This window comes from Loxodonta africana, chromosome 3, assembly GCF_030014295.1.
Source record: "Loxodonta africana isolate mLoxAfr1 chromosome 3, mLoxAfr1.hap2, whole genome shotgun sequence".
Lineage (NCBI taxonomy): Eukaryota > Metazoa > Chordata > Mammalia > Proboscidea > Elephantidae > Loxodonta > Loxodonta africana.
The window spans coordinates 46,038,383-46,054,255 of record NC_087344.1 but is presented as its reverse complement, the minus strand read 5'-3'; the positions used below and the strand labels follow the sequence as shown (position 1 = coordinate 46,054,255).

Sequence of the window (15,873 nt, the reverse complement as noted above, 5' to 3'; positions counted from 1 at the left end):
CAATAAAACACAGAGAAACATCTTTCTGGTATTCTCTGCTTTCAGCAAAGATCCATCTGACATCAATAATATGCTTGGTTCCACGTCCTCTTCTGAATCCAGCTTGAATTTCTAGCAGTTCCCTGTCGATATACTGATGCAACCGCTTTTGAGTGATCTTCAGCAAAATTTTGCTCGTATGTGATATTAATGATATTGTTCAATAATTTCCACATTTGGTTGGATCACCTTTCTTGGGGATAGGCATAAATATGGTAATTTTCCAGTTGGTTGGCCAGGTAGCTGTCTTCCAAATTTCTTGGCATAGACAAGTGAACACTTCCAGAGCTGGATCCTTTTGTTGAAACAGCTCAATTGGTATTCCGTCAGTTCCTGGAGTCTTGTTTTTCATCAATGCCTTCAGTGCAGGTTGGTCTTCTTCCTTCAGTACTGTCAGTTCCTGATCATATGTTACCTCCTGAAATGGTTGAACATCAACCAATTCTTTTTGGTATAGTGACTCTGTGTATTCCTTTCATCTTCTTTGGATGCTTCCTGCATCTTTTAACATTTTCCCCTTAGAATCACTGAATATTGCAACTTGAGGCTTGAATTTTTTTTTTTCAGTTCTTTCACCTTGAGAAATACCAAGTGTGTTCTTCACTTTTGATTTTCTATCTCCCAGTCTTTGCACATGTCATCATAATCCTTTACTTTGTCTTCTCGAGCCATCCTTTGAAATCTTCTGTTCAGCTCTTTTACGTCATCATTTTTTCCTTTTGATTTAGCTACTCAATGTTCAAGAGCAAGTTTCAGAGTCTCTTCTGACATCCATTTAGATTTTTTCTTTCTCTCCTGTCTTTTAAATGACTTTTTGCTTTCTTCATGTATGATGTCTTTGATGTCATTCCACAACTCCTCTGGTCTTTGGTCATTAGTGTTCAACACATCAAATTTATTCTTGAGATGGTCTCTAAATTCATGTAGGATATACTCAAGGTTGTACTTTGGCTCTCGTGGACTTGTTCTAGTTTTCTTCAGTTTTAACTTGAACTTGCGTATGAGTAATTAATGATCTGATCCGTAGTCAGCCCCTGGCCTTGTTCTTACTGATGATAACAAGCTTTTCCATCATCTCTTTCCACAGATGTAGTTGATTCGATTCCTGTGTATTCCATCTGGCGGGGTCCATGTGTATAGTAGCCATTTATGTTGGTGAAAAAAGGTATTTGCAATGAAGAAGTCGTTGGTCTTGCAAAATTCTATCATGCAATCCCTGGTATTGCTTCTATCACCAAGGTCATGTTTTCCAACTACCAATCCTTCTTTGTTTCCAACTTTTTCATTCCAATCACCAGTAATTATCAGTGCATCCTGATTACATGTTTGATCAATTTCAGACTGTAGAAGTTGGTAAATATCTTCAATTTCTTCATCTTTGGCCTTAGTGGTTGGTGCATAAATTTGAATAATAGGCGTATTAACCAGTCTTCCTTGTAGGCATATGGATATTATCCTATCACTGACAGCATTGTACTTCAGGGTAGGTCTTGAACGGTCTTTTTGATGATCAAGACAACACCATTCGTCTTCAAGTTGTCATTCCCGGCATAGTAAACCATATGATTTTCTGATTCAAAATGACCAATACCAGCCCATTTCAGCTTACTAATGCCTAGGATATCGATCTTTATGCGTTCTATTTCATTTTTGACAATTTCCAATTTTCCTAGATTCATACTTGGTTCATTCCACATTCTGATTATTAATGGATGTTTGCAGCTGTTTATTCTCATTTTGAGTTGTGCCACAACAGCACATGAAGGTCCCAAAAGTTTGACTCCATCCATGTCATTAAGGTCAACTCTACTTTGAGGAGGCAGCTCTTCCCCAGTTGTGTTTTGAGTGGTTTCCAACCTGAGCAGCTCATCTTCTGGCAATATTAGCAGACAATGTTCTGCTGCTATCCATAAGTTAATTCTTTTCGGAAGTACTGCTGGGTCCTTCTTCCTAGTCTATCTTAATCTAGAAGCTCAACTAAAACATATCTGCCATGGGTGACCCTGCTGATACTTGCATACTGGTGGCATAACTTCCAGCATCACAGCAACACACAAACCCCCACAGTACAACAAACTGGCAGACACGTGGGAGTCATTTGTATAGTTCTCAAAAAATGTATTACTAAGTCAGCACCAAACTTTTCACCAGTTCTCTAAAGCCCTTCTTAAGAGTTTTGGATTCAACAAGTATTCTATAATTTTCACCTTCTTGAAGAATCTGTTCAGAGTCTTCTGACCATCTGAATGGACATGTTGTCCTCCATGCATGGTGCATAGCTTCCACTGGATCCACTTAGCTTCATCCTGGGAATTAGCTTCACCTCTCACCTTTTGGAACTCTTGTCTCCTGGATCCTGTGTACTCCAATTTCTTGGTTTATCCCCTTGCTTCAGTAGAGCACATCCTACAGTAGGGACAAGGGAGGTAAATTTTTCAAAATCTACATGTTATGAAAATGTCTTTATTCCACCTTCAAGCTTGATTGATAGTTCAGACAGGTATGGAATCCTATGTTAGAAATAATTTTCCTTCTGCATTTTAAAACTTGCTTTATTCCATTTGTATCTATTGGGGTGTTTAAGATCAGCCAAGACTTAAGAGAATGCAACATTAAGCATTTCTTTTCTGAGGGTCAGGAATTTGGGAGTGGCTTAGCAGGGTAGTTCAGCTTAGAATGGTTCATAACGTTGCAGTAAAGCTGTCAGCTGGGACTGCAGTCACCCGAAGGCTTAAACTGGTGTTGGAGGATCTGCTTCCAAGATGACTCATTCACCTGGCTAGCAAATTATGCTGGCTAGTGTTAGAAGGCCTCTGTTCCTCCCCATGGGGACCTTTCCATGGAGATGCTTGAATGTCCTCATAATATGTCTGTCAGTTTGTTGTACTGTGGAGGCTTGCATGTTGCTGTGATGCTGGAAGCTATGCCACCGGTATTCAAACACCAACAGAGTTACCATGGTGGATAAGTTTCAGCTGAGCTTCCAGACTAAGAAAGACTAGCAAGAAGGACCTGGCAGTCTACTTCTGAAAAGCATTAGCCAGTGAAAACCTTATGAACAGCAGCGGAATATTGTCTGATATAGTGCTGGAAGATGAGCGCCCCCCCAGGTTGGAAGGCACTCAGAAGGCGACTGAGGAAGAGCTGCCTCCTCAAAGTAGAGTCGACCTTAATGACATGGATGGAGTCAAACTTTTGGGATCTTCATTTGCTGTTGTGGCACAACTCAAAATAAGAATAAACAGCTGCAAACATCCATTAATAATCAGAATGTGGAATGAACCAAGTATGAATCTAGGAAAATTGGAAATCATCAAAATGGAATGCAACACATGAACATCAATATCCTAGCATTAGCGAGCTGAAAGGGACTGCTATTAGTCATTTGAATCAGGAAATCATATGTCTACTATGCCAGAAATGACAACTTGAAGAGGAATGGCGTTGCATTCATTGTCAAAAAGAACATTTCAAGATCTATCCTGAAGTACGATGCTGTCAGTGATAGGGTAACATACATATGCCCACAAGGAAGACCAGTTAATACACCTATTATTCAAATTTATGTACCAACCACTAAGGCCAAAGATGAAGAAATAGAAGGTTTTTACCAACTTCTGCAGTCTGAAATTGATTGAACATGCAATCAGGATGCATTGATAATTACAGGTGACTGGAAAGCAAAAGTTGGAAATGAAGAAGGATTGGTAGTTAGAAAATATGGCCTTGGTGATAGAAGCAATGGCGGAGATCACATGATAGGATTTTGCAAGACCGATGACTTCTTCATTGCAAATACCTTTTTCAACTATACACATGGACCTCGCCAGATGGAATACACAGGAATCAAATTGACTACATCTGTGGAAAGAGATGATCGAAAACCTTGATATCATCAGTCAGAACAAGGCCAGGGGCTGACTGTGAAACAGACCATCAATTGCTCATATGCAAGTTCAAGTTGAAACTGAAGAATGTCAGAGCAAGTCCACGAGAGCCAAAGTAACAATCTTGAGTATATACTACCTGAATTTAGAAATCATTTCAAGAATAGATTTTAAGTGTTGAACACTAATGGCCAAAGACCAGAGCAGTTGTGGAAGGACATCATACATGAAGAAAGCAAAAGGTCGTTTAAAAGACAGGAAAGAAAGAAAAGACTAAAATGGATGTCAGAAGAGACTCTGAAACTTGGCTCTTAAACATCAAGTAGCTAAAGCAAAACAAAGAAATGATGAAGTTAAAGAGCTGAACAGAAGATTTCAAAGAGCGCCTGAGAAGACAAAGAAAAGCATTATAAGGACATGTGCAAAGACCTGGAAATAGGAAACCTAAAGGGAAGAACACACTTGGCATTTCTCAAGCTGGAAGAAAAAAATTCAAGACTTGACTTGCAATACTGAAGGACAAAGGAAGCATTAAAAGAAGATGGAAGGAATACACAGAGTCACTATACCAAAAAGAATTGGTCGAGGTTCAATCATTTCAGGAGGTAGCATATGATCAGGAACTGATGGTACTGAAGGAAGAAGACCAAGCTGCACTGAAGGCAATGGCAAAAACAAGGCTCCAGGAATTGATGGAATACCAATTGAGATGTTTCAACAAAAGGATGCAGTGCTGGAAGTGTTCACTTGTCTGTGCCAAGAAATTTGGCAGACAGTTACCTGGCTAACCAGCAGGAAGAGATTCATGTTTATGCCTATTTCCAAGAAAGGTTGTCCAACAGAATGTGGAGGTTATCAAACAATATCATTAATATCACACATAAGTAAAATTTTGCTGAAGATCATTCAAAAGTGGCTGCAGCAGTATATCAACAGGGAACTGCCAGAAATTCAAGTTGGGTTCAGAAGAGGACATGGAACAAGGATATCATTGCTGATGTCAGATGGATCCTGGCCGAAAGCAGAGAATACCAGAAGGATGTTTACCTGTGTTTTATTGACTATGCAAAGGCATTTACTGTGTGGATCATAACAAATTATGGATAACGTTGCAAAGAATGGGAATCCCAGAACACTTAATCGTGCTCATGAGGAACCTGTACATAGACCAAGAGGCAGTTGTTTGAACAGAACAAGGGGATACTGTGTGGTTTAAAGTCAGCAAAGGTGTGCGTCAGGATTGTATCCTTTCACCACACCTATTCAATCTGTATGCTAAGTAAATAATCTGAGAAGCTGGACTATATGAAGAACGGGGGATCAGGATTTTTGGAAGACTCTTTAACAACCTGTGTTATGCAGATTATGCAACCTTGCTTGCTGAAAGTGAAGAGGACTTGAAGTACTTACTGATGAAGATCAAAGACCACAGTCTTCAGTATGGGTTATGCCTTAACATAAAGAAAACAAAAATCCTCACAACTGGATCAATAAGCAACATCATGATAAATGGAGAAAAGGCTGAAGTTGTCAAAGGTTTCATTTTACTTGGATCTACAGTCAACAGCCGTGGAAGCAGCAGTCAAGAAATCTTTAAAGTGTTGAAACGCAAAGATGTCACCTTGAAGACGAAGGTGCGCGTGACTCAAGCCATGGTATTTCCAATCACCTCATATGTATTCGAAAGCTGGACAATGACTAAGGAAGACAGAAGAAGAATTGACACCTTTGAATTGTGGTGATGGCAAAGAATATTGGACTGCCAAAAGAATGAACAAATCTATCTTGGAAGTACAACCAGAATGCTCCTTAGAAGCAAGAATGGCAAGACTAAGTCTCACATACTTTGGACATGTTGACAGGAAGGATCAGTCCCTGGAGAAGGATATCTTGCTTGGTAAAGTAGAAGGTCAGTGAAAAAGAGGAAGACACTGAACAAGATGGATTGACACAGTGGCTGCAACAATGGACTCAAACATAGTAAAGATTGTGAGGATGGTGCAGGATCGGGCAGTATTTCATTCTGTTGTACACAGAGTCGCTATGAGTTGGAACCCACTTGATGGCACCTAACAACTACAACAACAAAAACAAATCTTTATGGGATCAAATCAAAAGTTCTTTCTTTTCTCCTGTGGGTTGCCTGGTGGGTTCGAACCACCAATCTTTCAGTTAGCTCCAGAGTGCTTAACTGTTGTGCCATTAGCACACCGTAGTCCTCTAATATTCTTATATTTTCTCTACTATTTTTCATTTCTATTCTTCTCTATTTTCTAGAAGACTTCTTCAATCTTCTAAACATTTTACTAAGCTTCTTCTTTTTTTTTCTTTCTACCGTATATTTTATTTCCAAAATTATTTTTTGTTCTCTGAATGCTCTTCGTAAATAGTATCCTGTCCTTGCTTCTTGGTTGCAGTATCATCTCTTTTTTTCTCTGATGATATTGTCATGGCTTGAATTAAGTCCCCCCCCTCCCGCCCCCTGCAAAATGTGTGTATCAACATGGTTAGGCCATGATTCCCAGTATTGTGTGGTTGCCCTCCATTTTGTGATTGTAACTTTATGTTGAGAGGATTAGGGTGGGGTTATAACACCACCTTTTTTTTTACTCAGGTCACATCCCTGATCCAAGGAAAAGGGAGTTTCCCTGGGGTGTGGCCTGCACCACCTTTTATATCTCAAGAGATTAAAGGAAAGGGAAGCAAGCACCAGGAACAGAGCACGTCCTTTGGACACCGGGTGCCTGCACCTGAGAAGTTCCTTGACCAGGGAGAGATTGAGGACAAGGACCTTCCTCCAGAGCCAACAGAGAAGGAAAGCTTTCCCCGTGGAGCCGATGCCCTGAATTTGGACTTGGAACCTACTAGACTGTGCGAGAATAAACGTCTCTTTGTTAAAGCCATCCACTTGTGGTATCTCTGTTATGGCAGCACTAGATGTCTAAGACAGACATTAATGATTGTTTTGTCTTGGTTTTGGACATTTTTTTTCTCTCTGTTTTGTTTCTGTATTTTTTGATTAGTTGGCTGGTTGATTTTTTTTTTTTTTTTTTAATCTTTCTCACGTTTGAGGTTTTCCTCAGTAATCCTTGAATGTAGCAATATGTAAAAATGAAGACTAAAAAGCTAATGAGAAGCTCTGAGCATGTGAGTGGGGCTTGTTGAGTTGACTTTCTCTGGGGGTGGCATGGCTGAGTCACTTGCTTGGAGAGCCTTCAAAGTCAGGATATTTCCTCCTGGGCCGGTCAGACCACCCAGAAAAGAGAGAAAAGCCTGGCTGGCTGCCAGCTTCTGGGAGTGGAGTAGGGTTCTCAGCATTCAACATGTCTGCTGAATGCCCCTGTTTTCTACCTGCCGCCCCCACCTTCAGCAGGGTCAGGGACACTCCACTGTCCTCTTTTCAAGAATAAGACTTCAAGCTCTGCTGGGCTCGAGGGATGGGAAATAGAGGATTGGCTGGATTCTTACACACTTCTAGAAGGACTTTGGGCCTTTGGCAAACTCACGTTAGTTTCTGGCTTTCCCCACCGCCAGCTTAGAAGTTGGCTTTCTAGAGAGTTATTCCACCTGCTATTCTGTTTTCCCAGCTTCTCCCCTTTTCTCCATCTGGTGGACTCATGACTTTTAAAACACCCTCTTCCCTCGCACAGTGTGCTTTCAGGGGGAGCACAATTAGCCGCAATCCTCCATCTCCACCTAGAAGCCCTCATCGTGGTCTTCTGGGGGCCGGCCTCAGGGTCACCCACCAATGAGGAAACCTGGAAGTTCAGGGTGAGGGGCAGAGCCAGGATTTGTCCCCAGGGTTGTCTGTCAGCCAGGTCCAGCCTCCCAGCTCCTGGAAATCTGGGCAGGCAGGCTCGTGGTGTTGAGTCCCAGAATCCCAGGAGCAGGGAGCAGGGGGCAGGGCCAGGTGGTTGGACAAACAGACCAAAGGTGAGAACAGTGTGGGCCACAGAGCAGGCCTGGTCAGCTGGACTGACGCACCATGAGGTGGGTGGGAGCCCCCCACAGCTTGCTGGCCAGGGCAAGGGGTGATCACAAGGACTGGGCCCTCACCCTCATGCCCTGCCCTCAGGCTGCTGATCTTCCTGGGTCTGCTGTGTGGTACAGCGGCTTCACTCCCCACCCCACGGTGGCCGAAGCCAGTGTTCGGGCGCCTGGCATCTCCCGGCTTCCCGGGGGAGTACGCCAATGAGCGGGAACACCACTGGACCCTGACTGCGCCCCCCGGCTACCGACTGCGCCTCTACTTCACCCACTTCGACCTGGAGCTCTCCTACCTCTGCGAGTACGACTTTGTCAAGGTGCCACCTGGTGGGGAAGGCCTGGGGCCTCTCGGGGCTAGGGGCCACATTGTGTGCTGGAGGGACAGGGACAGCTGGCAGCAGGGTCTGGCCTTAGCCAGGAGGGAGGGGAGACCTTACTAAGGTCTTGCCCTACCTCCCTGTGACCTCGGACCCCACAGCTGAGCTCGGGAGCCAAGGTGCTGGCCACACTGTGCGGCCGGGAGAGCACAGACACAGAACAGGCGCCCGGCAACACCATCTTCTACTCGCCACCGGGCTCCAGCCTGGAGGTCACCTTCCACTCGGACTACTCCAATGAGAAGCCGTTCACGGGCTTTGAGGCCTTCTACGCAGCAGAGGGTGAGCCGGGGGGGATGGGGGACCCTGAGATGACCCATCTGCAGCCAGGGTCACTCTCTGGGCCAGGCCAGCCCTCCTTCAGTCTCCCCACCTCCCCTGGGGTCCTGCCAAACCAGGAAGAGGCTTGTCCTTGGGGCTTGACATCATCCGCAATGCAAATACTAGTAACAGTTATTACCTCTGCTTGCCCAGGGGGATGGAGCTCCCATTCTGTGCCAGGCTCTGAGTCAGGTATCTGTAGCATCTCTGAACTTCACAGCCCCTCTATGATGCAAAGGCCGAGGTACCCCACTTCCAGGTGGCAGTACGAAGTTCTGCTGGTGAAGGGCTGCTCAGATGCACAGAGGGAGGCCAGCTGGATGACCTTGGCGGTGGCCCAGCCTACCTATGCTTCTCACAAGGTTGCTGCAAGGGTTAAATGGAACCTACTGTATAGTAGCTGTATGTCCCCATGTGGGGCAAATGGCTTGTGCTCAATGACTAATCAAAAGATTGGCAGTTTGAACCCACCCAGGGATGCCTCAGAAGGAAGGTCTGGTGATCTGCTTCCATAAAGATTACAGCCAAGAAAACACTATGGAGCAGCTCTGTAACCCATGGGGCCGCCGTGAGTCGGAACTGACTCAAAGGCAATGGGTTTGGTGTTTTTGTTTTTCTTTTTAATTGTACTTTAAATGAAGGATAACAGAACAAACTAGCTTATCATTAAATAGTACACATATTGTTTTATGACATTGATTAAAAACCCCATGACATGTCAACACACTCCCTTCTCAGCCTTGGTTCCCTATTACCAGCTTTCCTGTCCCCTGGGCTGGTGTGCCCATTTAGTCTCATTTTGTTTTATGGGCCTGTCTAATCTTTGGCTGAAGAGTGAACCTCAGGAATGACTTCATTACTGAGCTAAAAGGGTGTCTGGGGGCCATACTCATGGCTTCTCTAGTCTCTGCCAGTTCAGTAAGTCTGGTCTTTTTTTTATGAGTTAGAATTTTGTTCTACATTTTTCTCCAGCTCTGTCCGGGACCCTCTATTGTGATCCCTGTCAGAGCAGTCAGTGGTGGTAGCCAGGCACCATCTAGTTGTACTGGACTCAGTCTGGGGGAGGCTGTGGTAGTTGTGGTCCGTTAGTTCTTTGGACTCATCTTTCTGTTTTGGGTTTTTTTTTTTTTTGTAGTAGCTGTAGCACTGCCTACTTGGTTTGATTTCTAGTTGTCCCCTTCACTAGCTGAGTGGCAGGACACTTTAGTCTCATTGCTTTAAAAAAAGTGACATCGACATCTCCCCCCAAGGTTGTTGGGAGGTTGCAATGGCGGGGGGCCTGTAAAGTCGTTGGCACAACACAGCCCACCCTGTGGGCACACATGGCCCACTCTGTTGGGCACACACGGCCCACCCCGTTGGGCATGCACAGGCCCATCCTGTTGGGCACACACGGCCCATTCTGTGGGCACACACGGCCCATCTTTTTGGGTGCACATAGCCCACCCTGTGGGCTGGTGGACCCTCCACTCCCTTCAGCCATGGAGTCCGAGTCAGGTGACTGTCCAGGGTCAGCCAGTGCCCGACCCTCCCTGCTGACTGACCTCCCGGCCTGCCTCTCCCCCAGACATTGACGAGTGCCAGGTGGCCCCGGGAGAGGCACCTGCCTGTGACCACCACTGCCACAACTACCTGGGTGGCTACTACTGCTCCTGCCGCCCTGGCTACATGTTGCACCAGAACAAGCACACCTGCTCAGGTGAGCTGGGGCTGAGGGGGTACCCTGTCCCCAGGCCCAGCCCCCATCCCACCCTGATAACCCAATCTCCTGAGCCCATGGAGGGGGCTGGAGGGACCACTTTGGGGCTGGCAGACTGGGAGGCATCTCGTAGCCCTCCTCTTTCTGTCCTTTCTCTGCCCCCAAGCCTGACCTCTCTTTCCTGCTGTTGCTTCCCATCCTTCGTTCACAAGCCCAAATCTCTCCTGCTTCCCACCACCTGTACCCTTTTCCCGGGTGTGGGGAGACCTAGGCCTGGTTTCTCTGGCCAATTTGGGCTCATCAGGGCTGCCTCCTTCCATAAAACTTCGGGGGGGGGGTGGTCAAGGTGGGCTTTGGCCACCACTGCCCAGATTCCCCTCCCCATCCCTGCCAGGCTCCTGGACCCCAAACCTGCTTGTGCTCTGGAGGGTGAGCAGGTGCTGCCCCCTCTACCCTGAGTCTGTCCCTCTGTCTCTCCCTCTTTCTCTCTCATCTCTTCCAGAGCAGAGTCTCTACCCTCCTTTGGGGCTCCAGCCTGCCCAGCAGGCCAGAAGCCAGAGGAACCTGCAGCCGCAGCCACCCAATGCCCCTCTCCTCCCCCCATGGACCTGACAATAAACCCAGCTCCTTTTCTGTTGCTGCCTGTCTCTGGGGTCAATGTGGGTGGGGCGGGCAGGGTAATTTCTCAGACCCTGGCCCCCTCCTTTCCCTTCTCACCCTCATCACAGCCTAATGGGAGCTCTCTCCACTGGGCCATCAGCTCCTTTGCCAGAGAGTCCTGAGACTGCTTGCTGCAGCCCCAATTGCTGAAGATGGGGAGAGGGGCTAGGGCTGCCTAAGTCCCAGAGCTGAGGGGCGCATCCTTGGGCCACCTCCTGTTCAAAGAACAACTCAGGGCCTGTGTGCGCTGGGCTAGGGGCGCTGATCTAGAGCAGGGCACTCAAGGAGGCGTTCACGGAGGTGGGCAGTCTGGTCCCCCAAATCCAGCGAGCAGCTCCCTCTGACCCATAGAAGCACCCGCTTGGAAGAAGGAAGAAGGATCGGAAGTTCCCACCTCCTAGAAGCATTCTGGCTCTAATGCCTACGTCCCAGCGCCCCTCTGCAGCCAGGACGGGGTGGGGGGGCAGGGTGAGTGTCGGGGGAGGACAGATTCCTTCCCTGAGTGATGGAGCCCCAAGCATCCATCAGCTGTTCCAGTGAGGAAGGGAGCACCAGACTCGTTTACGATCAGTGTTGACTGAACTGTCCTAAACGGCTTCCAGGGCAGAGGTCAGAGCTGGGGTCCTTCAGGCAAAGAGGGGCTGGACAGTGGGAGGCCAGACTGGCCCTGGGCAGGCAAGAGCGACACGCCCTCTGGTGGCTGACCTTGGGAATTGCTGGGGCCCGGTGGTGGGGAAAGATACGGGGGAGCACAGGGAGACTCGCCTTCTTCCTTTCCTTTCCCCTGAATTTGTGGGGAACAAGGAGAGCCCTCTCCCTTCTTCTATGCCTCTTACCTCCACCCCCACACACAGCAGAGCCTGGCCTCACTCACCCGCTTCACCTCGGGGCTGTGGCTGGCCTAGAACTCACCCCCCCAGGAGCCTCAACTTAGGGCCCAGCCCTCTTGGGCGTGAGCAGGGGGGCCACTGGTGAACTCCTACTATAGGGCACCTTTGCAGCTCAAGCTTCGAGGCAAGAGAATCTCCTCCATACACTGTCCCCATTGGGGTGGGGGGTGTTTTGTTTCTGGTGCTAGTCGCAGGTGGGACTCTGGCCCAGATCCGGGGGGCACAGATGGCCTAGCAGACCCCTGCCCTAGTGCCCTGCTCACCACCACCCCCCTCCCTGCAGGACTGACAAGTGGAGTGGGAGGCCACCGTCTGCAGGCTCATGCTGCTGGTTATCTCTTCCCCTCCCAGCTTTGTGCTCTGGCCAAGTCTTCACTGAGCGCTCTGGGGAGCTCAGCAGCCCAGAATACCCGAAGCCTTACCCCAAACTCTCCAGCTGCACCTATAGAATCCACCTGGAGGAGGGGTTCAGCGTCATCCTAGACTTTGTGGAGTCCTTCGACGTGGAGACACACCCGGAAACCCAGTGCCCCTATGACTCCCTCCAGGTCTGGCTCCTGGGACCCATGTCATCCTGGACCCTCGCCCTCACCCAGCTGCCCCCCATTTCCTTCAGTACCACTCCCAGGTCCCTGTCCAACTTAGTCCCTGTTTTAGTCATCTAGTGCTGCTATAACAGAAATACCACAAGTGGATGGCTTTAACAAAAAGAGATTTATTTTCTCAAAGTTGAGGAGGCTAGAAGTCCAATTTCAGATCACAAGCTATAGGGGAAGGCTTTCTTTCTCTGTGGGCTCTGGGGGAAAGTCCTTGTCTTTTCAGCTCGTTTCCTGGTTCCCTGGAGATCTCCATTTGGCTGGGCATCTATCTTCCCTCATCTCTGCTTTCTTAGTCTGCTCCTTTTATATTTTAAGAGATTGACTAAAGACACACCCTACACTAATCCTGCCTCATTAACATAACAAAGACAACACCTTCCCAAATGGGATTATAACCACAGAAATAGAGGTTAGGATTTACAACACATATTTTGGGGGGACACAATTCAGTCTCTAACAGTCCCTTCACACCATACAGGAGTGGCACACTTTGAGGAGTAGTTGCTGCCCCTGGCCCAGCCTGCCCCTCTGCCCAGTCCCCCACAGAAGGGGACACAGGAGGGAGCTTCTACCCCATGGGTGAGACGGTGCAGGCAAGAAGCTGAGAAGGGGGGCTCCCAGCAACAAGGCCTCCCCCACCTGGCCAGACTTCCCGCAGGGCCCCTGCCCAATGGAGGTGGTGCCCCATCCCACCCAGGCTCTGCCTGGGGGTCCAAGACAGGCTTTGACCTTCAAAGTGAGGGAGGAATTTGGGGAGGGGGAAGGGAGCCCCCCACTCATGCCCATGTTCTGCCTGACCAGCTCTTCACGAAGATGCAGAGGAGGTCGGGGTAGCATCCCCGGCAGGGCCCCTGGGAGCGGGGCCTCAAGTTCATGGGCCTCTCCTTTTTCAGATTCAAACTGACAAAGGAGAATATGGCCCGTTTTGTGGGACAACGTTGCCTCCCAGAATTGAAACAAAGAGCAACAGTGTGACCATCACCTTTGTCAGTGATCAGTCAGGGGACCACACAGGCTGGAAGATACATTACATGAGCACAGGTAAGAGGAAGTGGGTCTCAGATTCCTGTGGAAAGTTTAGAGCTTCTGTCTCTTCCAGGAGGGTCAAGGGCTACAGGAGAAGTTGGGCAAGAAGAAAGCTGTGTGGGAGTACTGGATGTGAGCAGGATTGAACTCTTTCTGGGCCAGGCCTGGGGAGGCAGACCAGGTGTGAGTGGGATCGTCTGTGAGGCAATGATCCCCTAAGGGAAAACATCATCTATCCCTCCTTCCTTCCATCCATCCATCTGCCTCTCCATCTAACCATCCTTGTATTGATCCACCCATCTGTCCATCCGTCCTTCCTTCCATTGATCCATCCATCCATGGATCCTTCCTTTCTTCCATGGATCCTTCCATCCATCTGTTCATCCATCCTCCCTTCCTTCCTTCATCGATCCTTCCATCCATCCATGCAACTGTCAATCCATGTCTCTGTACATCCTTTCACCCATCCACCCCTCCCTCTCTCCCTCCCTCCCTCGCTCCCTCTCTCCCTCCATCCCTCCATCCATCCATCCATCCACCCACGCTTCCTTCCTTCCTTCTTTCCTTCCATTGATCCTTTCATCCATCCGTCTGTCCACTCATCAGTCTTTCTACTGACCCACTGACCCGCCCATATCCTTCCATCAGTTTTGACTTGGTTCCTTAGTGCTCTGTAACAGAAATGCCTCAAGGGGGTGGCTTTAAAGAATAGGCATTTATTTTCTCACAGTTCTGAAGGCTGAAAGTCCACATCTCGATCTCAGCCGTGTTGGTTTCGTCCTTGTTGATAGCCCTGATGTTCCTTGATTTCTTGGTGATCTTCGCATGGCATCTGTTTTCCCCAGCATGTGCTTTCTCGACTCTGTGTCTATCCTGCTCCTTGCAACTCAGAAAAGATTAGGTTTAGGATCCACTCTACACTGATATGGCCTCATTAACATAACAAAGAAAACTGTTTCTAAACAGAATTATTTTCATAGGTATAGAGGTTTGGAGTCTAATACATATTTTGGGAGAACACAATGCAATCCATCCTTCCTTTCATCCACCCATGCCTCCTTCCATCCATCCACCTATCCATCATCCATCCATCCATCCATGCCTCTTCCCATCCATCCATTCACCATCCATCCATCCATCTACCTTCCATCCACTCATCCTCCTTCCTTCTTTCTTCCATTCATCCACCCGCCCACTCCCCCTATGGACGTGCGCCAGGCCCTGCATGGGGATATGTACTGCAGACGTCACAGTCTCCACAGTCTCTGCCTTCAGTCCAGTGGGGAGACAGTCATGGGGACACAGCCGGAGCCTTGTGGCAAGCACAGACGTAGAGCGAAGCACTGGGCGTGATGAGAGCCCAGAAGGAGAGCCTGGCCCAGGCAGGGGCTGGGCGCTAAGGAAGGTTTCCTGGAACAGAAACACCCTAGATTCCATCTAAAGAATAAGTAGGTGTTGGGGGAAGGTGGAAGGGTGTTCCAGGAGGAGAGAAGAGTAGGTGCCAAAGCCCAGAGGTACCACAGCTTCAGGGCATGCAACCGTGGAAGGTGAGGTGTGGGTGTGAGTTGTAGGGGGTGGGGGGTGATGAGAGTGAACAGTGGGAGATGGGGAGGGGACTTCCAGCATGGAGGGTCTGGACTGGAGCTACAGTCAGGGAGTCTGCAGGGGTCTGAGGCACTGGCTGTCTCCACTACCCACTGGCCCTGGTTCTGCCTCTGGGCCTGGGTGAACCTTCCACCACCCCTTCCTGTGACAGACCTTCAAACATGTCACCTCCTGGACACAATTCCAAGCCCCCCACTTTCCAGGGTACTGTCCTCCATACATGTCTGTCCCTCTTTCTGCTCTCAGCCAGCACGTCTTTCAGGATGTCTTCAAAAAAACAGGGTAACTGAGCTAGGGAGGCAGTGACAGCGCCAAAGCACTAAAACAAACCCAAACCAAACCAAAACAAATAAACACACACAAAACCCTCCAGAGCTCAGGCTTCAGTATGAGATTCCAGGGTTTGTGTCCTGGCTCTTCTGCTTACTGGCTACCTGACATCAAATCTGCTATGAGACCCTTCTGAGCCTTCATTTCCTTACTGTCAAATGAAGGGTAACAGCATCTTCCAAGAGTGGTGCTCAGGTAAGTCCTCGCTGGGCCCAGTGTGTGGCATGCAGGGGCGATCATTAGGTTACATGAGTCATCTTTAAAATGAGAAAATCTTGTTAGGAAAGATGACCCCTTGGGCCACCTCTGATAGAACTGTGGGAAAGGGCCGGGGGCTGACTGGTCAGGAGGAGGGAGACCAGCATGTTGGGAACATTTGTCCCATGTTCACTTTGGAAAGCCTATTGTTTTTCTGCAGGTTTTAGTAATACCAAAACCAAACCAGTTACTACC

General features: G+C 48.2%; 1 protein-coding gene across 1 annotated transcript in view; it reads left to right on the top strand.

Moving 5' to 3' along the window:
- The window catches only part of MASP2 (MBL associated serine protease 2), a 38,260-nt gene that overhangs the window by 14,093 nt on the left and 8,294 nt on the right, over positions 1-15,873 (top strand). The window contains exons 3-7 of the mRNA XM_064279927.1: positions 7,917-8,230; positions 8,392-8,572; positions 10,179-10,310; positions 12,212-12,408; positions 13,353-13,500. Coding sequence (XP_064135997.1) covers positions 7,917-8,230; positions 8,392-8,572; positions 10,179-10,310; positions 12,212-12,408; positions 13,353-13,500 — 972 coding nt within the window. The remainder of the gene's footprint in view (positions 1-7,916; positions 8,231-8,391; positions 8,573-10,178; positions 10,311-12,211; positions 12,409-13,352; positions 13,501-15,873) is intronic.